The sequence below is a fragment of the Furipterus horrens genome, unplaced genomic scaffold (assembly GCF_987537825.1).
Source record: "Furipterus horrens unplaced genomic scaffold, mFurHor1.1.pri manual_scaffold_7, whole genome shotgun sequence".
In the NCBI taxonomy this organism is placed as follows: domain Eukaryota; kingdom Metazoa; phylum Chordata; class Mammalia; order Chiroptera; family Furipteridae; genus Furipterus; species Furipterus horrens.
The window spans coordinates 92,480,895-92,507,837 of NW_028327177.1; the positions used below are offsets into that span (position 1 = coordinate 92,480,895).

At 45.1% G+C, this 26,943-nt stretch overlaps 1 protein-coding gene across 1 annotated transcript; it reads left to right on the plus strand.

Annotated features, from left to right (window-relative positions):
• The first annotated feature begins 584 nt into the window (after nucleotides 1-584).
• On the plus strand, nucleotides 585-26,399 carry ACOX2 (acyl-CoA oxidase 2). Its single transcript, XM_090283912.1, has 14 exons — nucleotides 585-787; nucleotides 1,143-1,305; nucleotides 1,509-1,660; nucleotides 2,061-2,168; nucleotides 4,283-4,402; nucleotides 4,758-4,873; nucleotides 5,551-5,723; nucleotides 7,117-7,279; nucleotides 7,886-8,076; nucleotides 9,588-9,767; nucleotides 11,396-11,501; nucleotides 15,746-15,963; nucleotides 22,525-22,657; nucleotides 26,051-26,399. Exons 1-14 carry the CDS (start codon nucleotides 628-630, stop codon nucleotides 26,111-26,113), a joined length of 2,046 nt encoding a protein of 681 aa, XP_090140038.1. The 5' UTR covers nucleotides 585-627; the 3' UTR covers nucleotides 26,114-26,399.
• The last annotated feature ends 544 nt before the right edge of the window (nucleotides 26,400-26,943 follow it).

Consider the following 26,943-nt stretch of genomic DNA (forward strand, 5'->3'; position numbering starts at 1 on the left):
ACGAGAGCGGGGGTGAAGCAGCACCCCAGCATTGAAGTGGAGGTGCTTTCCTCCCCAGAGCAGCCCCTGTAACCATGTTTAATTTATAAATTAGTCAAAGTAAAGATTAACAGCAATAACTAATAATAAAATAGAATAATTATAACAATAAACTGTAATAAAAGTTATATGAATGTAGTTTCTCAAAATATCTTACTCTATGTACTCACCTGTCACTTAAGAAAGCACGTTACAGCTTTTCTTTGGCACATCTGAACTGCCAGCATCACTACTCTTGCACTTTGGGGCCATTATTAAGTAAAATAAGGGGGACTTGACCACAAGCTCCGTGGTACTGCAGCAGTCGATCTGGTAACCAAGACCACTACGAAGTGACTAATGGGTTGGTGATGAATACAAAGGGATGACCCACATGTTGGGTAGGATGGAGCTGAACTTGAGAGATTTCGTCATGCTACACAGAATGTTTCACAATTCAAAGCTTATAAATTGTTTATTACTGCTATTTTCCATTTAATACTTTCAGATCACGCCTGACCACGGATAATTGAAATCATCCAAAGCAAAACCTCAGATTAGGGAAAACCACTGTATCTCTTCTCAGACACCAGACAGATTCAGGCTAGGATGGGCAGCCCAGTGCACCGAGTATCAATGGGGGATACCTGGAGCGGGCAAGTGCACCCCGACATAGAGAGCGAGAGGCACCCTCAGTCCTTCAATGTGGAAAGGCTCACCAACATCCTTGACGGAGGTGCCCAGAATACTGCACTCCGGAGGAAAGTTGGTAAGAGGAGGATGGGGAATGGAGTGTCTGCCTCCTTCAAATAACAAAGTTTGCTCTCAAAATTCAACTCTTCCAGATTCATTCCTTTGGACTCTAAGGCATCTTTAACATGCCAATATGAGTTAAAAGAGTCCTAGGCAGCAGATGACCTGGATGCTGGTTTTTATTCTGCTACTGCATAGCTCAGTAGCCTTGGACAAGTCACATTCCCAGCTCTGGGCCCCAGTTATCTCATCTGTCAAATGACAGTAATGTGACTTACTTTCCACATCCATGAAGCAAGTGGGTGGAAAAATTTGAAGGTGCCAACAACCTCACTCAGTTCCCTAAGCCCACTCTTGTCTATTCCTGGCAGAGAGGATCATCCACAGTGACCCAGAGTTTAGTCTGAAGGATACTTATTTCATGACCCAGAATGAGCATTATGAAGCCGCTGTTAAGAAGAAATTCCACATCCAGATGATAGCACAGCGCCTGGGCTGGTTGGAAGACAGTCGTGAATTACGTTACGCTTACAGGTGCTCACTCCAAGGGCAGCCCTGCCAGAGATGAATTAACCTGGGATCACCCAGAGCCCCCAGCCCCATTAGCTATCTTCCCCAACAAAAGCAGTACTCACTGGGAACATGAGGTGCCCCTCCCCTCCTGCACCCTGCTCAGGTGAGGGTACCTGAGACCCTGTCTCCAATGGGCTGCTCAACACAGCGTCTCTCTCCCCTAGAGCCGTTTCTGGGGACTTGGGCTTAAGTTTACACCACATCTTCCTGAAAGCCATCAAGAGCCTGGGCTCAGAGGAGCAGATCGCCAAATGGGCCCCACTCTGCGACAAGTATCAGATCATCGCAACATATGCCCAGACAGAACTGGGACATGGTGAGCCAGGGCTGCTGCATGCAGTGCACAGTGCCAGGGCCCATTCGTGTCTTGGGAGTCATAGATTTGTATATTGAATATGAAAACGTTACAGCAGGTGGCAGAGAAGGGTCTGGAGGAAGGGGTGGTGTCTTTTTCTAATTGATGCAATCAATGTATGAGCTCATGGTGGGGCAAGCTGTTACTTCTGGAAAAGTCAGCAACCATTCCTGTCATGGGCTGTCAATGTGTCCCCCACAGAGCCCATGGGTAAAAGGGGAGCAGTTCCTCTAAGTGTACCTGGGCGGTACCCCCAGTGATACTGGGCTGGAGCCTGAGAGTTCCAAGCTCACCTGGACACTGCTCCCCAGGTGAGATTCCCACCCTGGCCCAATGTCTAACTCCCCTCCTTTATTCCAAGGGACGTATCTTCAGGGACTGGAGACTGAAGCCACCTACGATGCACACACCCAGGAGTTTGTGGTGCACAGCCCCACGATAACTGCCACCAAATGGTGGCCAGGTGACCGTGAGTATCCATCCATCACCCAGCCCCTTCTGTCCCCAAGGAGAACAAAGCTGGACAGCAGAATATCACTGACTTTGACATCCAACAGACCTTAGATGGGTTCCCTGCTCTAGGCTAGTGACTTTGGCAAGTCAGTTCACCTGTCTGAGCCACAGGTTCTTATTCTGCAAAATAGGTGAGATAGGAAGAATTTCATCAGTGAGTGGCTGAGAGGCCCCAAGGGAACTTTGAAGTACCTAGGAAATTGCCCCAACCTTTGGGAGATGAGGGCCAAAGCCTCTCTCATACACACTGCCTCTACACAGACCTACGTTTAGCCTAGTCCCAGCTACTCCCCACAATCCCAGTTCCTCTCATCTCCCAAAGCTTGCACCAGCCCGAGAACAGGGCGCTGGGATTACACAGGGGGAAAAACATCCCTCCCTGCCCGCTCCTGATCCACCGCCCGCGCCCATCAGGCCACCGGCGCCGCACCTCCCGCGGCCGCCAGGTGGCGTCCGGGCCGCTTCCCTGAGGCTCCGTGATTGGCCAGGTCCCAAGGAAGCGGACTCACCAAGTCCCACTTCCTCCAATTTGAGAATACACCTCCAAAGGCACATCTGTGGCGCTTGGGGACCCACTTATGAACGCTTATATGGAAAAAATTTAAACAACGAATTGAGGAATCCAACTGAAGCAGAGAGAGAGATGGAGAGGTGAGAGACTAGCAGAGAGAGGGAGAAAAGAAACGGAGAGGCTAGAGAAATACGAGAGGAACATGAGAGAGCAATGAGGGGGGAGAGAGAGAGGAGAGAGGACAGAAAAGGGAAGGAGGGAGGGAGGGAGGGAGGGAGAGAAGGAGAGAAAGTGAATAACTGCTGTCAAAACTGCAGAGAAAAGTAACCAGCCTTTGAAATCAGGCAGAGTTTCAATCCAAGCTCTGCCTTCTCCAGGCCAGTAATCTTGCTTGGGTAGTCACTCAGCTCTATGGGCGTCAGTTTCCTTATCTGGAAAATAGGACTCATCACCCTGTCCTGTAAGAACTGGAAAGCACCAGCACATGGTCTGGCACCACCTGGAATTGGATATATGGTAATTTTCCGTACTTATTATAATTTGGTTGATGACAGAGTCACTGATTAATAGGTTTTTGAAGACAGAAAAAAACAGAGCTTGCCTTCAGCAAGTCGCTGCTAGATTTATTTGGCTCTCTGGGGGGCAGTTCTCCCTCTCTGTGATCAGTGCCCATCAGCGGGGTGGGGGCAGTGGCGAGCACATCTCCCTGTGACGCAGGACCCCTGTTCATGCCATGCACCTGCACATACATACCCCAGCAGCTCTGATGTCAAGGTCCTATCTCCTTGATACCAAAGAAAATTACTCAGGGCATACACTTCAATCAGAAGACTGTCGTAGAACCAAATTTTAATAGATTGTTCCATTTGGGCTCATAGTCTTTGTCAGGCTTTAACTTCAGAAGAAGGAGCACCCAAAGGGTGTGGACAGCTTTGATCCCCTCAATGTCTCCATCAGCCTCCTTGAGCTCCCTTCCCAGGGGGTCCTGCTAGTATTAGAAGGGTACTTGCTACATAAACCCAACATCGACACAAGTCCCTACACCTCCAGCCACCATATGGCCCTCCATCAATCCCTCTAACACAGTGAATTCTACACTCAGACACTCACATTAAAGCTCTTTGGATGGTTTCAGTAATTTCCAAGAATAAGTCAAGGCCTCATGAGTTGAGGAAAATTGAATGAGCATTCTTTTGTGTCCTGGATACTACCTCCTCTACAGGCCAGCCCCAAGAAGCCCATCCACTCCTCAAGCTTCTGAGCATGCTGTTCTCTCTGCCTTCACACCCTTCCCCATGCGACACCCCTGGAAAATGCCCCTCAACCTCAGAGCTTCTTGTGATCCTCCCCTGACCCACATCTCTGAGGCAGATGAAACCACCCCCATCTGGCTCCATAAAGTGCCCTGCCCTTCCCCATCCCACCACAGTGGTCCTCCTAACCTATTACAGACTGCCTCACATCCAGGTTTCTGATGGGGAGAGTTAGCCTATCTGCTCTGTACACCAGGACCTCACATACCAGGGATCACACTTGGCTTCTCATCTCTCTGCTTTCAGTGGGACGATCAGCCACCCACGCCCTGGTCCAGGCCCAGCTGATCTGCTCGGGAGCCCGGCGGGGCATGCATGCCTTTATTGTGCCCATCCGGAGTCTCCAGGACCACACTCCACTGCCAGGTAACCCCTGCTGACCCCTCCAGGACCCCAGCCATAGGGAGATCCCCTAACAGCCGTCCCTGTCTGGGGGCTTCATATATTTATGGAAAAAGCTGGGACATGTCAACCTTGGACAGGCAGGGAGGGGGTGTCTACTTGAACAGACCTGGTGCTAACTAGCTGGGTGATCTTGAACAAGATTCAGCATGTGTCTGACCTCAGTTTGGTCAGTGTCACAGTAATAACCTCAGTGTCACAAGCTGCTGTGAGGATTAGGAGCTGCAGTGTGTGTGTGTGTGTGTGTGTGTGTGTGTGTTGCACCTGGCACACAGCAAGCACTCTACTGACCAACATTCCCAACTCCATCTCCTTCCAGGAATCACTGTTGGAGACATCGGGCCCAAGATGAACTTCGAGCACACAGACAATGGCTTCCTGCGACTGGACCACGTGCGGGTCCCCAGGGAAAACATGCTGAGTCGCTTTGCTCAGGTGGGGATCTTGGGAGTCTGCAGGCCTGCACTGCCTGGAGAGGGGACAATGCCCCCAACCCCACCCCACAGGCTGATGCTGGCTCTAGGTCCTCCTCCATAGAGCTGAGTTCAGGGCATTTCTCCCCCAGAGAGGCTCTGCTGTCCCGCAGACCTGTAAAAACCCAGCTTAAGAGCTGTGTGATCTTGGGCAAGTCTCTCAGAGTTCTCATGGGTATATGCGCACCTCCTTAAGAGGTAGAGCAGCCCTGGGATGGGTGGAAAGGCAGTCTGAAGAGAAAAGGGACTGGCTGAGAATGATGTGCATGTATACCTACAGTGAGGCCTGAACACAATCTGTCACTCAGACACCAGCTAGGTGCTGGAGAAAGTTCTAGAGGTTCACGTTTTGCCAGGCATTACCTTCAGCTGTGGACTTTTGGGAAGTCCAGGGTGTCCCAGGAAAAGAGCCATGAATCAGGGCATTTGAGGCAGTGGCTATTTAGCAACACACACAAATGTTTCACTTTTAACAATCTGTGTGGCCATAAGAGCACATTTTGGCTGACAGCAGGCTGTCTGCTCCAGGTTAATGGTTTGAGGACTGTGGTTCCTGCAGGGCATGGAGGCCCCCATTCTGGGTATGAGGCAGGCTGGAGAGCCTTGGCTCAGACCCAGCACTTGTCCTTGATCTACTAGGTCTTGCCAGATGGCACCTACATCAAGCTCGGGACAGCACAGAGCAACTACCTTGCCATGGTGGTGACGCGGGTGGAGCTGCTGTTGGGCGAGATCACACCCCTGCTGCAGAAGGCTTGTGTCATCGCCATTCGCTATTCAGTCATCCGCCGCCAGTCACAGCTCCGGCCGAGGCAAGGGGCGCCCAGAGGCTAACCACTGCAGACAGGGCTGCATCTCAGTCACACAGGGCACGGCCCTGACAAGGTCCCCTCTGCCAGAGCAGGGTGCTGGGAGCAGGCATTACACCCCAATGTGTGCACGTTTGCCCAGACCTGGCCCCCTAACTCTGGCCGAGCAGCTGGCCTGACCTGTGTCTGTCCATGTCCGGCCCCAACAGACTGTGTGATCATGTGTCCTTGGCCCTGTACCCCCAGACCTGACCCAGTCTGAATCCAACTAGGTCCTATACAGGTGTGTTTGGGTCAGCTGGCTACCAAGCTGCAGGTAACTGTGGCTCCTAATTTTGTCCTGTCAGGGTGTAATAGTGTCTGGCAAAGTGCAACTGTCACATCAGACTCCATAGGCTGAAGTAGGTTCTGCCTGGCTGTGAAAGTCAACATCTGACTCTGGCATATCCAAGTCTGGGTCCATTTTGTTGCACAGCCATCCCGCCTTTGTTTCTCAGCCTCCTCATCTACAAAAGGGGGCATGACAGGAAGTCCTTCAGGGTGGTGTTGAGGGCAAAATGCAGTAAAGCATGCCCGGCCTTTAGCCCAGGGTCCTTTCCTCTGGCAAACCCAAGGCACCCTCACTGACCTGGGCCTCAAAATGCTGGGCTGAAGGTGCCTGCTCTGGAGAATGGGGACGCTGGGGAGGGGTTGCCCATGATGCCCTATCCAGAGCCCTGTGTTCTGAGTTACAGAAATGTCCCAAGGATGGTTATAATAGTGTATGTCCAGGTGAGGGGCTGCTGGCCTAAAGAAGAGACTCCAGGTTTCTCCCCATTAGCCATGGGAGGCTTCTCAGTGTCACGCCTTCTTTCAATCCACAAATAGTGACTGCAGGCCCTACCTGCAGGCTCTGAGGATGTGACAATGGACAAGGCAGACACACTCCCTATCTTGGGCCTCCATTGGACCTGAATTTATATCCTCAGAGTTAGTGATTAGGCACAATGTATTTCCCAGAACCCAGCAAGGGCACCTAGGTAGTGAAAGGTCAAGGTTCAAATCATCAGGAGCACAGGACCACAACCCCTCACCCAAAATCCTTGGAACCAAATGTGTTAGAATTCAGAACTTTCCAGATTTTAGCAATGATACAATGCATGTGCTATAATTTTGTAAACCTCACCCACATGGGGCAGCACCCATTAGCGAATGTCAATGCTTCTGCAGTAAAATGAGTGGATATTCATGTCAGATGGGATTTTAAAAGATTATTACTAACCTCATGTCATTTCAGGTCAAGTTTTGTAGTGAGATTTAGAAACTGTCCATTTTTAAGGCTTTATGGCCTTGGGGCTCTGGAAAGGTGAATATAGCACATACAATCTTCTGAAGCTTCCACTTTTCTTGACCTCAGCGACCCGGAAGCAAAAGTCCTGGACTACCAGACGCAGCAGCAGAAACTCTTTCCTCAGCTGGCCACAGCCTATGCTTTCCACTTCCTGGCGAACAGCCTCTTGGATTTCTTCCATGGGTCCTATAGTGCCATTCTGGACAGAGACTTCAACCTCCTGCCTGAGGTATCTGCTGTCTGCTGGTGGGAAGGAGCCAGAAGGGTAGCTGAAAGCGTTCTGCTTGGCCCCACTCCCATGGGTCCCTTCCACTTTCCCCTTCCCCAGCCTTCCAACATCCCAGGGCACCCAAGGGAACTGTACCCCAACATAGAAATCTACCCTTCTCTGGCCCCCAGAAAGTTCCAAAAGTGTAAGAGGAAATAATCACACATGGTATAGAGAACACAAATGTACAATCCCTCCCTGATATGCATTTGAAACCCAAAGAGCCCTGAAAACGAAGAGTTGTTTAGAACTCATTTGGTGGCGCAGTTTGACCTGAACTGACCTGATTTATCCCACTGCGTGCAGAAATATTAATGTGTGGGATCACTAAAGCTGCCCCAGACTGCTCTTAGGGTTATTATATACAGTCAATCTTAAGTGTCCTGCTTTACTTTTCTAAAATTCAAACAATTATTCTGATTCTAAAACACATTTGGCCCCAGGGGTTTCAGATAAAGGACCATGGACTTGCACAATTCACACCTCAGCATACAGCAGGTGTTCAATGAGTGGTAAGCATGGTTGTTAACTGGGGGACCCACTTGACCCCCCTTCCGATTCTTGCAGCTTCATGCACTGAGCTCAGGTATAAAGGCCATGGTATCAGACTTCTGCACCCAGGGGGCCGAGCTGTGTCGCAGGGCCTGCGGCGGACATGGCTACTCAAAGCTGAGCGGTCTGCCATCACTGGTCACCAGAGTGACCGCCTCCTGTACCTACGAGGGTGAGAACACCGTGCTCTACTTGCAGACAGCCAGGTAAGGCTGAGGCTGGGGGCTCGGCTTGGGTCCAAGTATCCATCTGACGTCCACAGAGGGAGCAGACTCCGGGAAGTGCCATTTGGGGCACTATCCAACTCCCACAATATCTCACTGCAACTGCCAGCCACGCCCTGTCCCCCATCTCCTGGACAACAGCATCAGTCTCCTCACCGATGCTTCCACCTGCTTTAGTCCTTTCTCCACAGGCAGCCAGAGGGATCATTTCAAAGCTTAGAGAACACCACATCTTTCCCTTGCTTAAAATTCTTCAGTGGCTTCCCATTGTTCATAGGAAAATGCCACACTCCCCACTGTAGCCTCCAAGGTCCTATGACCTGGCCCTCGCCTCCCCCTCCATCCTGGCCTCACAGCCACCAGCCTCTGCTCACAGTGCCAGCTACACATCTCTGCTTCCCACCATGGGGACTTTGCACTCCTTCCCTCCCCCTAAGACTCTTTGCCCCCAGTTTACTGGCTCCTTCTCATCCTCCAGGTCTCAGCTCAGAGTCCTCCCTAACCACTGTATCTAGAGCAGTGTTGACCCTCCCAGTCAACACTGTCCTATTTCCTTGGGATAGTTCATCGCAATCTGAAAGTGTCTTTTTGTTTGTGACAGGCAGCTTCTCCAGGCTTAGCGCAGGGCCTGCACACAGGAGCCCACAACCTCTCGGGCAGGAAGGAATGGCCGAGTAGGCCTCCTCCCAACAGACAGCTTCCTCCCATCTCTCTCTGTCTAGGGAGTCTCTGGTCTCCTAGCTGACAAAGCCTTTTCAGGTTCATCTATTCTCAGGTGACTAAAGAGGGCAAGTACTTCTCCATGCAGGAAGGAATGGTTCACTGTCAAATACGCTATATAACGTTTTAACATGTAACATTTATTGAGCTTTTTTCAAATACAAAGAGTACAGTGTCATGTATTAAGACATTCTGTTCCCCACACTGTGCCAGGCACTTTCAGGCAAGTATTATCATCCCCATCTAGAGATGGACACACCTAGGTATCAGTGGAGCTGCAGGGAAGTCAAGGTTGTCTGAGCCCAGAGCCTATAACCACTGGATTATCATACAGAAGGAGCTAAGAGGCACCTGTAATCCTCCCACTCATGTTAGCATTCTTTCATCCTTCTTTATTCAGCTAAGAAAAATTTAATTTCCACAGTCACTGTATAATTCACCACAAATCCCCAAACCACAAGATCCTAACCAACAGAAAGGATTCTGTTGACTCAGATATAAAAGGGTTTATGTTCAGGATCTGAGTGTCTGTCCAGCTCCACAGCTCCAGCCCCCATTTGCTTGTGAAACTACAGCCTTGGGGCAGGCTGCTGAGGCAGGGGGAGGGTGCTTTGAAGTGAAAGATAAACATCAAGAGGGACTGGGCAAGAACTGTGGGGCCCTGGTTCTGCCATAGGGGATAAGGGTGCATGTCTCTGGGAGAGAGGGGTGCTGGGCTATCCCACAGTGCTACCCACCCTCTCACCTACCTCCCCCCACCCCCCAACCACTAGGTTTTTGGTGAAGAGCTACCTACAGGCTCAGGCGGCGCCAGGCTCCACATCGAAGAGGTCTCTCCCTCAGTCTGTTGCATACCTGACAGCACCTGATCTGGCCAGATGCCCAGCCCGGAGGGCAGCTGACTTCCTTCACCCAGAGCTGTACACCAGGGCATGGGCACATGTGGCAGTCAGGTGAGCCAGCTGAGAAATCAGTCATCCCACCTGAGGGCAGGCTCCTTCCTACATTAGGGCCTTTAGGATTGGGCAGATATTATTCATAGATACTCTTCCAAAAAAGCCATTCCCTTCCCCAGCCTTCTCAGTCCTCTCAGCTCCTGCCACCATGGACAGAGAGAAGGGGAAGTCGCCCCCTGCCCCCAGCCATGGACCACTATCCCTTCCCTGTCCCGGTCAAGCTGGTAGAAGGCTATCACCACTCTGGTCAGTGCAAGGAATTTTTTTAACCTTTAAGGTTCTTAATTGATTTGCAATACAAATAATATACCCATAGGTAAATACCACAAATGTATCAGTATGTAAATACCAATAAAGCAACACTCATATGTTTAAAATATCCCACAATCTAAAAATAGTTTTCAAAAAGATGATTATATCAAAGGATAGAATTAGTTTATATCCAGGATGTAGTAGGGACCAGGGAACAAGGTTAAGACCAAGGACTCATCCATTTTGTCACTCAACAAATACTGTCAGGCACCTACAATGTGTCCAAAATGTCCGAACATACCAGGGACTGGGAATAAAGAGACGTCCTGGCCAGGTACAGACACAGTCACAAAAAGATGGAGACTTAACTACCTATGAGGGAAAACTTCTGAACCCCTCTCCAACTAAAACACCAAAAACTACCTGGAAGTATATTTTCAGTATATAATAAGAGGTATGATATCCCAACCTGTTGCCCCAGGATGATCAATAGTTATCTGAAGGTAACAAGCAACTTGGGACATTATTTATTCTACAAATATTTATTAAGTAACCACCTCATGTCAGGCACTGTTCTTGGCACTAAAGACCTATTAATAAACCAGCCTGATAAAAATCCCAGGCTTCACAGAGCTAACGTTTTAATGGGGAGAGGTGAGGAGGGCAAAATAAAGATGTTCAGGGTAATTAAGGTTATTAAAGATAATTAAATGCCTTTATGTTTCTTTTTGCTTGGAACTCAATGTGACATCTGCTCACCTATTCCCTGCAAAGGTACAATAAATATTGCTTAACAGTTTGCTTTGCCTATGAATTCCAAGGATCATGAGTGGATGCACAGGGAAGAGAAGATAAAAGAGTAAAGGTTAAGTAAATGGTAAATGACCAATTTAGTGGTTTAGAAGACAAGGACTAGTTTTATTTTAAGGACCCTCGGGTAGAACTTGGAGCAGGCAAGGTGACTGAAAGGCCTCATTAGCCTTCAGGGAAAACCATTCTCCTTCCTGGGCCCCAGGAAGTCGGTTGACAGAATGACCTGAACACACTCAATGAGATCTGCGTCAGAAAGAGGGGCAGCACCTGACCTAGAGCCCCTCGGCTCTACAGCTCCAAGGTTATGAACAACGCCCATTTCTTACTAACTGTGAGGCCCTGGACCAGTGAGTTAATCTCCCCTGGTGTGCAGTTTTCCCCACTCTAACTGGAAATGCCTGCTTTGAGAAGAGTTAAAGAGATAATGTACATCAAGCACTTAGCTTTGTAACACATAAGTGGTTAATAAATGGGAATTACTTCTACTTCTGAGGGACCGAACACCATCAGTCTCTTTCCCACTCAGTCAAGAAGCTGAACTTTTTTTCTTTGGCCTTCAGGCTCATAAAGGACTCAGTGCACCATTTACAGGCTCTGCAGCAATCTGGAGCCGACAAGTACGAGGCATGGAACCAAACCACAGTCATACACCTCCAGGCTGCTAAGGTGAGCTGCAGCCAGCTAAAGCTGAAAGGGACCCATTTTTTCCCCCGCAGACTAGCCTGCTGGGGAAATCTGAGCTCTGCCTTTATTCTCCAGCCCTGCTCAGCCACTGCCCTCATTTCACTTCCAAGACTTTAGTCCGAGGTATTTTAATTAAAGGATTTAACTCCAAAGCAATCTTGCTGGCAGCTCTTAGGGAAAAACGTAATGAGGCAGTGTTATTGGATTTGCTTCAGGTTGTTCAAATATTTCCTCCCAGATAGAAAAGCAGGTCAAGTCTCCTTGTTAGTCCCACAGGCAATCCTTAGAAGTCTGATTCAATTCCCACTATGTTTTGTGTGTGTGCATAATTCACAGTCAGTCAGCAAATATTTGAGCACATACTGAACACTAGGCATTGGGCTGGGTCCTGGGGGCTCAGTAGAGCCCAGCGGCAGTCAGGAAAGCTCTGTGATGGAGAAATGCAGGCTGACACAGGATCCAGGGCAGGTGCATCTACCCACCCTGCAGAGTCAGAAAGGCTTCCCAGGAGAGGCATATAGGCCAAGACTTCAAGGATGAGCTGAAATCAGGCAAAGGGTAGAGGCTGTGGCTTTGGAGAGGAAGGTTTCTGGGCAAAGGGAACAGCAGGAGCAAAAGGAGGCAATGCAAATTTTCCCAAGGAGGAGCTAAAGGAAGAAGACTGAAATAGGGAGAGGAAGGAGGGATGAGGAAAAACAGGTAAGGCCTGGGACCTTCTGCACCAACTGTGAGAGGTTTGGGTTTTGTTTTAATGGCGATGGGAAGCCTTTGCAGAGTTTGGATGGGGGAGGGGAGTGAACCAATCAGTTTCTTTCTGGAAGGATCATTCAGGCTGCAGAGGGAGGAATGGACTGAAGGCTAGAGGCCAGTTAGAAGAAGGTAATAGCAGTGGGTGAGGGCTGAGAGTGGTTCTGACCATGAACTTGTCAGAGGGTATGGAGAAGTGGGTAGATGCAGAGATATTAAGAGGATAAAAGAAAATAAAAATGACTCCTGAGTTCCAGCTTAAGCAGCTGGAAAAACAAGGGGACTATTTCGATCATCAGGCATCAGGCCCCTCAAATGGAAGCCTTAAAACATGAGAGTTCTGAAGGAGTTGGCAGTGGGCATCACACAGCAGGGCTGGTCGGGCAGGCTGGACATGAGCGCCACCTGGTGCCCTGTCACTCCCATCACATTGGCAGGTGCAGCTATTAACTCGGCCAACCTGGATTCTGCTGGGTCCACTGAAGGGGCACTCCATGCTGTGCTAAATGTCCTAACAACACAAAAAGGAGGGTGAGCTGTGCTGTCACCAGATTACCTAAAAAGGAACCACGGCCACCCATTACTCGTCTGTATTCCAAATGGGGTCACCTCATTGAATACTTCAAATGGGGTTACCTCATTGAATACTCACAACTGGGGAGGGGTAATAGCATAATCTGTTCTAAGGATGAGGACACAAAACACAGAAGAGTTAGTACCAGAGGTAGGAAGCAGCTGAGTTAGATGCTTTCCTTCCCTTTCCCCCTCAGGGATGTAAGCCATGCCCTAAGGGAGCCACTGTCCATTAGCAAGGGAGGGGAGCCACATGCTGGGCAGGAGCACGGGGGAGCAAAGAGCAAGTCCCGGGGCTTCCTGGGCAGGTGATGCCCATAATCTCTCCAAAGTCATAATGGACAGGGAAATCTATACTTTCTGAGCTTTGTGCTTTGGGAGGCCATCTACTCTACAGAAACCTCAAACACTCAAGCAGGTCCCATTTGGAAACCATAAATATGCAGGGAGAGAGGGACAGCGACACAAGAAGGGCAGGGAACAGAGGAAGCGGGGTGGACAAGAATGAGTGGAGAATGCCCTGGCCTAAGGTCTGGAGCCGTGTGACCTCAGGCAGTCCTTTCCTTTCTGTGCTTTCACTTTCCTGTCTATATAGCACGGGGGCACAGAAGAGCACTTTTAGGCTCTGGTGGGCTGTGACCTATCATCTCAGCCTCTACCTAGGAGAGATGGTAGTCCCTAGGAGCCCTGGAGCAAATAAGGCACTCATTATAATCCAGCCTGTCTCTGGTGGCTTTGGCAACAGAGGGCAACAGTTAAAAGAGTACGGACTACACCGCGATGTGAAGCACAGCACATGGAACATAGTAGTAACATTGTAATGACAACTTGTGGCATCTGATGGGAACTAGACTTATTGGGGTGACCATTTCATAAGGTACATAAATGTCTAATCACTATGTTGTACACCCGAAACTAATATAAAATTGTATGTCAACTGTAATTGGAAAATAATATTTTTAATAGGAGTCCAGACTCTTAACCGGGAGATGACTGCCCTGGTTTGGATCTCATTGCTGCCACTTACCAGCCATGTGACCTTGAGCAAGGAACACCTCTCTCCCTGCCTCGGTCTCATTTGCATAACAGCTAATAACAGTACCTACCGTATAAGATTTTTACGAAGATTAAATGAGTTAATGCATATAAAATATAGAGAGGTCCCTAGTTAGTGTATAAATACTACACATCCACCCCACCGCCAAATTAGGCAGGAGGCAAGATTTAAATCAACACACACCAAGTAAACAAAGTTCATTGTGTTTAAGGTTTAACCCAGCCTTTTGCGGAAGTGTAGAGGCCACCTCCTCTCTCTGGTCAGCATCCTGCTTTCCAAGGGAGAGAGAGGCCTGGGCCCCCTCAGGCAGCTCTTCATCCCTCCACTCCTCAACCCAAGGCCCTAAGAAGCTAAGGATAAAGCACTCAGGTTAGAACAGGAAAATAGTGCCTACATGAAAAAATGTGAGAGTCTCCGGTTTTGCCAAACTGGGTCCAGTTTGCGCACAAAAGGCTGATAAGCCTGGCAGGGGCAGCAGAGAACACCTGCTCCTCTTCTGCATCCAAATGTTGCAAACCCAGCATGGCTGTGAAGACAGGCCTAGGTGGCAAACTGTCGTTGTTAGCACCTATGTGAAGCCTCTCTGGAAAAGGCAGATTCTTTCCAAGTGAAAAACCTGATCACATCTCTGGCCTATTAAACATTGATGGCTGCCTGACCCCCACAGAATAAAATCCCAAACTGTCATTCATGGCCCTTCATTACCTGGGTGCCTCTCATCACATTACACCCCAGGGCTTCAGCCTTGTTGAATTGCTTGCAGCCTCCCGAAAGGACTGCCCTTTGCACATGAAGTTCCCTCAGCCTGGAATGACCCATTACTTGTCCCCTTGGGTAAACACCTTTGAACGCTCATGGTGTTCAAAGCAGGAAACAAGATTTAAATCAATACACACCAAATAAACAAAACACACCACTGCTACTAAAAGTCATTACCAGCAGCATGAGCTTGTTAGAATGTATGCATTCCCTATCTGGAATTTGCATTTTGACAAGATCCCCAGGTAATCCATAGGCACATAAACATCTGTGACCTGTTTTACATGCTCTCCTTTCTGCTCTCCCCCCATGGAACTCAAACATTCTACCATTTGTCTTGGGAGAGTATAGGGCAGGGGCACCAACCAATCAGAAAGGATTTCAGACCTAAAAGAAGCAGAGTCCTGAGAGCCTTCTGCCTGCATTAATGCTTTAGTTGCTAGGCTGTGGGGAGGAGTCCCAGGAAAGCAGCCTGGCTGGCAGAGGGGGCTCTCACTAGTTGAGGTCGGCGGTCATTTACCAACTGGTTATTTTAACTACTAACAGAGCCAGACTGTTGCATATGGGCTAAATAACAGCACTGCTATCTCAAGGAGTTTACTCTCTAGCTGGGATAAATCTCACGTACATCTAGAACCCCTCCCTTCTCACCCAAGGCACACACATGCATGCACATATATGCATGCGTGCAAGCACACACATTCACACACACACACACACACACTACTGCGTTCACAATGGCAGACAATAAATAGCTATCTTCAGAAAAGCGGTGCTATCTTCTACTATCCCCAGGCCAGCCTCCAATTCTCCTGTATTCTTCCTACTTTCAAACCACTTGAAATTGCCCATAGCAAAACGAGAAAACTAAAAGACAAGTTCCAGAGCCCATCAGCCCCGAACATGCGTATGTCCACCCCATACACTGAAAAGTCAGTAAAACCGATAGTGAGTTAGGAGAAAAGGCAGTTGCTTATCAGCCTGCTGGGAAGCACATGGCCATAGCAGGCTCATTCCAGCAAGTTCCAGGATGATTTCTGGAGTCAGAAACCAGAACTTGAGAGGCTAATGCATCTTTATATCTTTGTAGGCACACTGCTACTATGTCACTGTGAAGAGTTTTACGGAAGCTCTGGAGAAACTAGACAATGAGCCAGCCATTCAGCAGTCACTCAAACGCCTCTGTGATCTCTTTGCTTTGCATGGCATCCTGTGTAATGCAGGCAACTTTCTCCATGATGGCTTCTTGTCTGGGGCCCAAGTAGATGTGGTGAGAACAGCCTACCTGGACCTGCTCCGCCTCATCCGGTGAGTAGCTGGCCCTCAAACCGGGGTGGTCTTCAGAAAATAACCCTAAGCCCTTTGTTCACTTCAAACTCCAAAACTTTTAGCTACAAAACCTTGCTAAATGGGGTCTGGCAAAAGCAGCAACAGCCATGGAGAGGTTTACACCTAAGCGTTATTACACCAACACAAAGCATTACAGATTTTTTTTTTAATGGAAAAAAACAGAAATAAAAATGCCTAAGGATAAATTATCTAGTTACCTCAATTGAATCTTCTTCAATACTGTCAAGAAATAGGAATAGTAGCTAAGAAATATGTAAAGCCTACTACATATGAGTAATATGTATTAATAATAATGAGTCCTAATCATGGCTAATATTTAAGGAGCACTTATTGTATGCCAGGCACTATGCCAAAAAGCTTTCACATACATCACCTCATTGAATCCTTACAGCCTTTTGAAGTGGATACTATTAATTTCCCCATTTTACTGGAGAGGAAATCCAGGCTTAATGGAGTTAAATATTTTGCTCAAGGTCACAAAATTAGCCAGAGGAGGAGCCAGGTGCAATGTGAGGCCTGTCTGACCCCAGAGTATGTGCCCTTAAAGCTGTGTGTTAAGGTTAAGGTTGAGCTATTGTCTATTTCAAATAAAACCTTGTCTTTGTTCAATGTGCTTAAGCAAACTCTTATGAAGTTGACTAAACTTACTTTAATCCTCCCTGAGCTTCAATATAGAATTTTTTTTTAACCTAGTAATTCATATACTGATTTGTAAAACAATAACACAGATAGCTTTTGAATGCAACATTAATGCTGTGCAGTGTAGGATCATGGCATACTAATGCGATGATTGAAAAACATTTCAAAGGCAAAGCTCCAACCTAACCAGGGTACTAGAAGAAACAGAAATTAAAACAATAGAAATTAGTCACCATTGCCCCTAACATGAAAAATGGGATAACTTGAGAACACAATCTTTTTGAGAAAATATGATGCCTGCTGTTCTTGGGAGAGAAGGGGTGATACACGTATGTGACTTTTTCTCCTAGAACCTCAAAGAATTCACATTACCAATAAAACTAAGAGAATTTTTTTAAAGATTTTTGAAATTTAAAAAATAATAATATATTCATGATAGAAGTGAAAAGAAAAAACTAGGCCAAATTATTTTATTTCTAACAGCATACAACATATTGTAAACCATTTATGACTCCATGTAAGCACCTCACAGATAGTTGGTGATTGGTAAATGTTCGATTAAACCATCAAAAAATATATTTGATACAATTATGCCCCAGGTATTAAACTTTTCCTAATATAGTTGAGAATCCAGTGGTAGAAACCATTAATAGTATAATTGAGTACTGCACCATTTAAGCCCACGTGTATCTAACTTCCGAAAAGCTTGGCATTTAAAGCACGTGAAGACAATAATGTTCAAGCCCTGACTCGCAGTGATGATGGAACACAAAGGGAAGATCACCTTAGCACCTCGGAAGCAGGATTTTTATCTGCAGCAGCACTTCTAAGTGCTCGACTGGGCTCTAGAAACTTACAATTCAAGACAAGACAGACAACACTGATGCAAACAGAAGATTTATGCAGGCATCAAACCCACAAATTGATTTACTCACATTATGGTTCCTAAGAAACCTTCCTACCACTGCAGGGTAATTAGGTATGTGACAGACTCCATGCTTTCAGCAGTTCCATGTCACAGTTCCCTGCCTTGATTATTCAGTAACACCCTTAGATTTCTGAGGTGACAAATGAAGGATGGCACACTATTGTAAGTGACACTAAGAACCAGTTCTCTTTGTGTAATGGTAATTCACTGACCCAAATAGTTTTTTTTTTCAATATTTATTTAATTTTAGAGAGAACAGAAGGGAGGGAGAAAGAGAGGGAGAGAAGCATAGATATGTAAGAGTAACGTCAACTGATTGCCTCTCACATGACCTCAACCAGGGACCTGGCCTGCAAGCCAGGCACGTGACCTGATTGGGAATCGAACTGGTGACCTTTTGGTTTGCGGGCCAGCACTCAATCCACTGAGCCACACCAGCCATAACTGACCCAGATAGTTTTTAGTTGTTTAAGTGATCATAAAATCTCAGTTAGGGGACTTACAGATAAAGACAGTAGCTTGAGCATATGTATTTACTTTGCTCCCTTCTGAAACCTCACTAAAACATCAGCAAATAAGTTGAATTTTTTACAAATGCATAAACCCACAAAGAGAAAGACAACAGGAGAAGAAACATGAAAGTTGTAAGTAGACGAGCAGTGACTTCGCAGACCTGAGAAAAGTGAATAGTTCTCCAGAAGTAGGAAGAGCAACCCAGTTACACCAAAGAAGCCTGAGAACTAGCAGGACTGTGTACCTCTGGCAATGGGGGTAAAAGTGACTGATGGGATGGGTTGAAAGTCTACTTCAGAAAGAGCTGAGTCCCCTATTCCCCTCCTCTGTGGGTGGTTTTAAGACTTTCGTTGACCCTACCCTGGCAGACGGGTAAACAGAGGGTCTGTGAACTAGGGAACATCAGGCACAGCTGAGGAGGAGGCTACCCTGTACAAAACAAGGGCTTCGGTAAGTGTTTATAGGCCCAATGCTGATGACCCCCTCCCCAGACCTCTTTTCCCATGATTCCAAAAAAAACTGGCCCATGGGCTAGTTCTCTGCAAGAAGATAGTAACGTGATTCTTCTCCGGAGAATCTGACCAGTCCAAAGGAGAGACAGCTAAAGAGAGGTGCCAGGGTCCCCCAATGTCCACCCAATCCACCCCGTAGCCACCCCACACTGACAAGCACACCCAGGCTTCTAATCAGCAACTTAACGCCCCACCCTTAGCTATACTTTGACACATGAGGAAAGCCCCTGACTAAAAGAGACCACAGCAAGAATGAGGCAACTTGGGACACAAGAGAATCTTCAGGGAGAAAAAACTTTCTTAAAAAAGATCAGTAATATCTTTAAAGAGTTGGGAAGAGATATTGTAACCATAAAAGAAGGACTTCATTTCTTAAAAAGCAATAGAGAAAAAGAGCTCTATGAAATTAAAAAATGAGAGTGGCAATGAAAAACTCAACTGAGCCCTGGGTGGTGTAGCTCAGTGGACTGAGTGCCAGCCTGTGAACCAAGGGGTTGCTGGTTCGATCCTGGTCGGGGCATGTGCCTGAGTTGCAGACCAGGTCCCCAGATGGGAGCACATGAGAGGCAACCACAAATTGATGTTTCTCTCCCTCTCTTTCTCCCTCCCTTCCCCTCTCTCTAAAAAAAAAAAAGAAAATCTTAAAAAAAAAAAAAAAAAGAAAAAGAAAAACTCAACTGAATGGACTGAAAGATAAAATTGCAGAAATCTCAAAAGAAAGCAAAAAGACAAAAATAGGAGAGAAAAAGAAGTAAAAATAAAAATATTGAGAGGACTGATCCAAACTGTTCATTGTCAGAAAAACAGGTCTAGAGAGAAAAGACAGAGAAGACAGAAGGGAGCAGATCATTAATAAAATAATTCAAGAAAACACTCCTCAAATGAGGGATATGAGTTTCAGATTGAAAAAATGCTTACAGCCTAGGAGAGGAGACAAACACAGACATAAAACGTCAGTCAAATATACAGTGTGTAAAACAGTGAGAAATGATATGAAGAAAAGGATAGAAGGAAGAGGTGATCAGAAATACTGGGGGTGAGATGGGAGGTGACTGTAATTTAAATAAGTCATAAAAGGCCACCAAGGGAGGGTGACATCTGAGCAATGATCTGAAGAGGGGCAGGTGAGAGGAGCCATGTGGCTGGCTGGGAAAAGGGCATTTTAAGCAAAAAATCAGTATAAATGTCAGAGGCCAGAGCGTACTTGGCACGTCCATCCAGAGAACAGCAAAGAGGCCACAGAGGCTGGAAGGGTGTGACTGAGGTGGAGAATGAGAGGAGAGGTCAGGAAGTGAAGGGTGTACTGAGAGGGGCAAGGGAAGGGGTGTGGACCATTGCAAAGACTTGGGACTGTGGTGTTTACTTTGTGTGAGAACAGGAGAGCTTTGAGCCTAGAACAGACAGAGTCTGAAGTAATCTGACATATATTTCTAAAGGCTCACTCCAGCTGCCACACTAAGAATTGACTGGGGAGGGGAGACAAGAGGAAAAAGCAGGGAGACTGTTAGGAGGCCGCTGCAATAATCTGGGAGAGAGATGATGGTAGACTGGACCAGGGTGATAGCATTGGAGGTGGTGGGAAGGAGTTAAAGTTAGGAAATATTTTGAAGATAAAACAGGATTTGCTGACAGATTAGATATGGGATGTAATTAACAGAGAGGAGTTCAGGTTTTTGGTCAAGACACAGTTGCCATTAACTATATAAATGGGGAAGACTATTGGAGGGCCAAGTTTGGGCATGTTGGACAGGAGAAGGTATAGAAGATCAGGAGTTTGGTTTGAAACATTAAGTTTAAAGAGCCTGTTAGAAAGCAAATAAGATGTTAGTAAGCAGGTGAGACTGGAGAGAGAAATTTGGAAGTCCCCAGCATAAGGCTGGTATTTAAAGCCATGAGAAGGATGATAACACAAGGAGTGAGTGTATGAAGAAAAGTCCAGGTACTGAGTCTTGTGCCCCTCCAAAGATGATGACAGGGTGACCCTGATAAAGAGTATTCAGTGGCATGGTGGGAATGTGAAAACCTGAATGGATCTAGTTCAAGAGAACTGGCAAAAAGAAGTGGAAACAGCAAGTATAAATGACACAAGGAGCGTCATGAAGTGGGGACCAAGATTTGGGGCAGACGATGGAGACAGAAATTGTCAAAAGCTTATTTTTAAGATGGGAGAAATGATAGTGTCTGTATTCTGATGGAAATGATCCAGCAGTGGGGGGAATTTGGATATTGTGGGGGAAAGGCAGAATTTCTGGAACATTGTTCTCTAGTAGACAAGCAGGGACTGGCCTGAGGTGGGAGCCTGGCAGTTGACCGGGACTAAGAGAAAAAGCACTCTATGTATCAATGAGTGGATGGGAACTTGTAGAAATACTCTTACTACTATTTTATCAGTGTAATAGGAAGTAGAGTCATGTAGGTAAGAGAGGGAGAGGTAGGGAGTGTAGATGGAGGATCGAAGAGGAAGTGGGAAATAATCATCTAAGAATAAAAGAGTAAATGAATTGGAGCAAGGTAATAGGATTGCTAGGCAACAATAAGGGCCTGCTTGAGCACTGATTCCCCCAGTCAGCATTGGTTTTTCCAGCTGTGGCTACAAAGGTGGTGGCACAAAGTCAGCGGAAAATTCAAGGTAACAAGGAATGGGGTTTTGCCAAACAAATATGACAAAGCAAGAAAAATTGTTGAACCTATTTTTGATGGAGGGAACATACAAACCATGAAATTTCAGCTGGATAAGGAGGCAAGTGAGACCACAAGAGGGATGAGGCGGAAGGTGCCAGAAGGGTCAAAGAATTATATACAGCTCTATATGAAATCACCTCATAATGACGATAAAGGGTCATCCAGAAAGGATTAAAGTAGGTACAGTATCCCAGTCACCTCAAATGCTTTGTGAAACAAGAGTTAGGGAAGAGTATAAACAAATAATTGCATTATTATGTTTTATGTCCTATGCTAAAAAAGGAAGGAAAGCATGTGAAAATTCCCTAACATATTTCATTCAATAGGTTAAAGGAACACACATTTTATTGCTTTAAAGAAAAAAAAGAATACAGAAGTCAGAATCCTAGAGGGAGTAAGCTAAAAAGACAGAGTCAGGGAAAGAAACATGGCTGAGATTTATCAAGAAGTTGCAGACATTGATGATGAGTCCTGCTGTACGATCTTGGCAAAGAGTGACAGAGGAGGCTGTAGAAAAAGGTCAATGGAGCAGCAGATTCGAGAAACTGAGAAGCTGGGTTTTAGAGAAACAGCCAGAGACAGTAAAATCACTAAGAATTAATGACAGCAGAGCTGGAGAGGAAACAGCGGGCCTAAAGGGAGGTCACTGTAACAGGAGAGCTGTGGTGGGGACCTGGCTCAGCTGTGAACAGGATACATAAAGTCACAATAATATAGAGGATATGTACAGTCATAATAATTTAAGCACTGAATATTAGCCTGACCGAAACTGGGAGGCAGGGAGGTGACGGGGAGGGAGCATAGGTTGGGGTGGGGGGTAATAGGTAGGGGTGAGAAGAGGGGAGGTAAAAATAGATCTCATCTTTTGTAATGGATAGTCAACATAGAATATCTAAAAGTGAAATAAGAAGAAGAAACACAAACAGGGTATTTAGAGACAGGTAAAAACCAAAAATATCAGGTAAAAGACCAAAACGGATTGCCTCTGGCTGGAGGTGGGGAGGTTAGAAGACAGAGATGAGACACAGATATGCTGATTTTAAATAACAAGCATCAAAGAGCTACTTGATTCTTTATGCTGTGCACATAACTGCTCAAAAATAAAAACTTGAAAAAAATTAAAACTGAGTTGTTCAAAAGTAAATAATGATGTAACCTCTAATTAAGTGTTATTATTCACCATCCCAGATTAATCAGATTCAGAAGAGCAGTCTAAAATACTCACAAACTCGTTTTTTCTCTCAGGAAGGATGCCATCTCATTAACTGATGCTTTCGACTTCACGGATCAGTGTTTAAATTCAGCACTTGGCTGTTACGACGGAAATGTCTATGAACGTCTGTTCCATTGGGCTCAGAAGTCACCAACCAATACTCAGGTAGTTGAATAGAACACATTATAAATTATGTAAGAGAGCAGAGAACAAGCAGTGACTACACCTCCCATGTTTTCCCATTTTAATTGATTCCCCCTAGGTTAGGAATCGCTTGGCATAGCGTGTCTGTTTAAAATATTTTGAGAATACACAAACCAGAAGGGGGATGTGGCCTGGCAGGAACTCTTGCATCTGGACTGTAATCAGCAAAATACACTGCTCAGAATTTGATAAAGGGAATTAGGAGGAAGACCCAAGCTTTAAATCATGGCTTGACATACAAAAGGGCATACACACATAATGGCAAACTGGCTTTTAAGTAACAAAAATAAGAAGATAAATCATACCTCATCTTATTTTCAGCTTCTTAACTCTCTGTTTTGTGTTGATAAACGTGGGTATTCAGAGGTGATAGGAAGCTTGGATGGACTGCGAGGGTGGGGGAGGGGGTGTTCCTCTCAGACCTGACTGCCTTAGAGGTGCCTCCTTCCTCTTCACTTTAAAGAACACAATCCCAGAACACAGAAAGCTGCTGCACTGCCATCAGTAGCCCAGGAAACCATACAAATGACAATTACAAGGGTTATGGAGCAAAGATCCCCAGCAGTCCTAGTAGAGGATACCAGAACTCTAAGTCGTTAACAGAAGAGGGGGAGGACTCATAAAATCCTGACAGTCCAGGGCCAGGTTCCCAGACTCTGCCTCTGAGCCCCCCTGGGAAAAGTTATGAATGTCAGTGAGTACTTTAACTGGAGCAAAGAAATAAACCCTGTACTTAAAATTTGAGGGACCAATGTTTAATAACAGATTTGATACAGATTCGATAAAAATAAAGATGGTCTACAGGTACACAACAGATTATTTTAAGCTCTAACGTGCAAATATGTTATTCAGATGGTGAAGCTTAACTCTTTTACCTCTTGGTCAAATTTCAGAAAAGGTGCCTTAACACTCCATCAAACTGGCAACTCTTAAGCTTTCGTTCACACTTACCATAGTGTTAGACTTGCTCTTAACATTTTGCATTCTGTCATAGCTCAGAGCTGAATTTAACAGGATCATCTAAAGGTGTAACACAACAGGTTACCCCGAAGATGGTTGTCAGATAGAAGGCAAATCCATTTTAGTCATTCCCCGACTCGAGGAAGGCATCCTTTTAACTCAACAAGGAAACAGAAACAACTTACTAAAGAAGGCATGATACATTTACTGCTTAGTAGTTAAGCTAACACTAGCGTTTTACTTCTTCTAATGCTTAGATCTCTTTACTTTCTACCATTAAGTTAAATCCCGGCATAAAACTACAGCAATCCTCCCACTCCAGAATAGCTCCTATGGTCTAAAGACAAATGTAGGCTCTGTGGTGCTCCAGAGAAAAACCTACCATGCCGTGACACCTGTCAGAAAATGCAGACATAATCCAGCTCAAACCTGTTTTACTAGCAACACAAGGAAACATGCCAGTTCTCCTGACACCTCATCTTCACAAAAGCACACAGGGGACTTCCTTATTTTTTTACTGTTTATAATAGTTGTTTTAAAAGAATTTAATCTGGACACTATATGAGGGCAGGCTTATCTAAATGAGGGGCATGACTGATCCACAGCATCAACAGATCTGGTAAAACGTTGATGCACTTCATCCCATTCACTTTTCCCTTTTCTTTGCTGCCTGACACTTCACTGTGAACAAGGATGGAGTCTTCAGCTTCCTAACTCCAGGATCTATTACAGAGTAGACACTTTGCATTTATGGAATAAACATACATGGTTTTATGACCTACACAGTGAGATGAAGGAACCTGCTACATACACAATGCTGCAGACCTTGCCACCGTAGCTTCCATTACCTTGCTAAAAAGGTGACAGGTACAGCAATGTGGCTCTTTCATGAAAGCAGTGTAGGAACTGAGATTATTAATGACCTTGGAGAACTGTTTCCAATTAGTTAAAATGATATTCAGTTGACTGCTAATATATAGCCACATGATCTTATTTTTGTCTCCTCTAGAGACCAGCAAAATGGCACTTTTAAAGTGTTTTTTTTTTTAATCTGCTGTAGATAATTTTGAAACTGCAATAAAAGGTATTTTTCATTTGCACTAGTAGAAAAAGGTACACTACAGGTATTTCAAATAAATTAAGACAGCTGTGTGAAAACATGCCTTGTAAACACAAAAGTAGACATGGGAATATATTTCACTAACACTTTCTGCCAAAATAAAGGTGCTATGCTAAGTTAAATGTCTCAGAACCCTAAGCCAGTCTCTCTTCTGTCTGGGAAGGTAAGTGAAGAGCTTTATCCCGAGACTGGATGGTGCACTCTCCCAGGATTTAGTCGAGCCATGGTGTCTGGTTTTTTGTCCTTTTTCCTATCTGGATGCTACTTCAAGCCAGTTTTTCCAAAGTGAACAGCAAAAGGCTGTTGCCCGTCCCCACATGAACTCATATCTAATTGGTTTCCTACAGATGCAAAGAGTGTAGGATACATTGGGGATAATTTCAAAACAAGAATCATATTCTACTGTAAAAGTTCGTCTAAGTAGTTGCTAGACACCTTAAATACATCTACTGATTCACTCATTCAATGTATTTATTGAGCAAATACTATGTGCCAGAAACCATTCTAGGTACTAAGGATACCGTGGAGAGCAAGAGTTATACACACTGTCTTCAAGGAGTTTTAGCCTAGACAGGCAAAAAAATAAACAAGTATATATTACAAAAGAAGATAATAGGGCTATGAAGGAATGAATCAAGACATTACATTAGAAAGTAATGGGGAGCCCTGACCAGCGTGGTTCAGTGGGTTGGGCATCATCCCGCAAACCAAAAGTTCACCAGTTCAATTCCTGGTCAGGGCACGTGCCTGGTTTGTGGGTTTGGTCCCCAGTTGCAATGCATGCAAGAGGCAACCAATTAATGTTTCTCACATAGAGGTTCCTCCCTTTCCACCCACCTCCAACAATCTCTCTAAAAACTAAATAAAATCTTTTTTTAAAAAAGAAAGAAAATAGGGAGAACCTATTCTGACACAGAATATTACTTACCTGATACTACCTTCTCATTCCTTGGTTTATGGTTAATTTTCAATTTCAAAAAGCCTCAAAGAGTCAAGCTCTTTATTTGTATTAAATTCCAAAAGCAAATGATAACTGTGTTTTTTAATTGGCCACCTGCATCGCACAACTTAAAATCTGCTTGAGAAAACGAAGGATGCCCTTTGGAAAAAATGTTTCTCCATATGTTCACATGAAATGAATTTTAAAAATAATTTTTTAAATCAAGAACCTTATGTAATGTTAATTTTGAAACTTAAAACTTAATTTAAAATTAAAAGCTATTAATCCTGGCAGAAATATTCAGTCTTAATAATGTACTTCTTTCTACAAACAGGTGAACCCTGCCTATGAGAAATACATAAGACCACTACTACAAAGTTGGAGACCCAAGCTATGAAATAATCAACAGCATTCAAGAAGCACCACTATGTGAAAATGATAGTATGGCATATATATCATTAAAATTTTAAAGTACATATATATTTTTTAAAGAGTCATTATCTTCTAGAGAAAGAATCTGAAGTGAATGAAATACCTGTGATTTATCTCAAAAGAATCCATGGGAGGAAAAGGGAGGAGTGAATAGTTGTTGATGTTAGTCAATGGGTACATGAGTGTTTAACCTATTCTCTCTTCCCAATATGTTTGAAATTTCCCACAATAAAACACAGTATGCTATCCAACTGCAGCATATAGTTTGTTAAATGTCAGAGTTCTGTTTTAGGATCTAACAAAAGCAAATAAACTCATTAGTTATTATTTCTCTCTAAAGCACACATTTATCTAAGGGTTTAAAAGGATACACACAATCCTTCTCCAAAATTGCCTATGTTTGCTGTAATCTAAATAAAATATATAGCCCTAAGGCTGTAACTAAGTATCAATTTTTTTTAAATCAACTCTTCCACGGAAAATTAAAATTCATAAAAGAAATAATTGTCTCAAATTACCCAAATATACTCAAGCTACATTTTTGGTATAATTTTCAGTTTCCTCGGCATATAAAACACTCAAAATTAAATGCTAACAAAAAAATCAAATTGCAAAATATCTTAGCTGGCTACTTTTCCTAATTTACTCATATAAATAATCATTTAGTTGTTAATAATTAATAAATCTGTGAAAATGTACCAAAAGCAAACTGGACAAGGAGGAGACCTCATGAATTTTAACTTTTAAAACCTTGGAAGGGCAAATATTATTCCCATTTCTATACCGGTTTTCCAA

What these genes read in the sequence shown, in the direction of transcription:
- ACOX2 (XM_090283912.1), top strand. Translation starts at nt 628, where the DNA reads ATGGGCAGCCCAGTGCACCGAGTATCAATGGGGGATACCTGGAGCGGG. An exon ending in TGCACTCCGGAGGAAAGTTG is followed by an intron (nt 788 to 1,142) that starts GTAAGAGGAGGA and finishes TATTCCTGGCAG; the next exon opens with AGAGGATCATCCACAGTGAC. An exon ending in GAATTACGTTACGCTTACAG is followed by an intron (nt 1,306 to 1,508) that starts GTGCTCACTCCA and finishes TCTCTCCCCTAG; the next exon opens with AGCCGTTTCTGGGGACTTGG.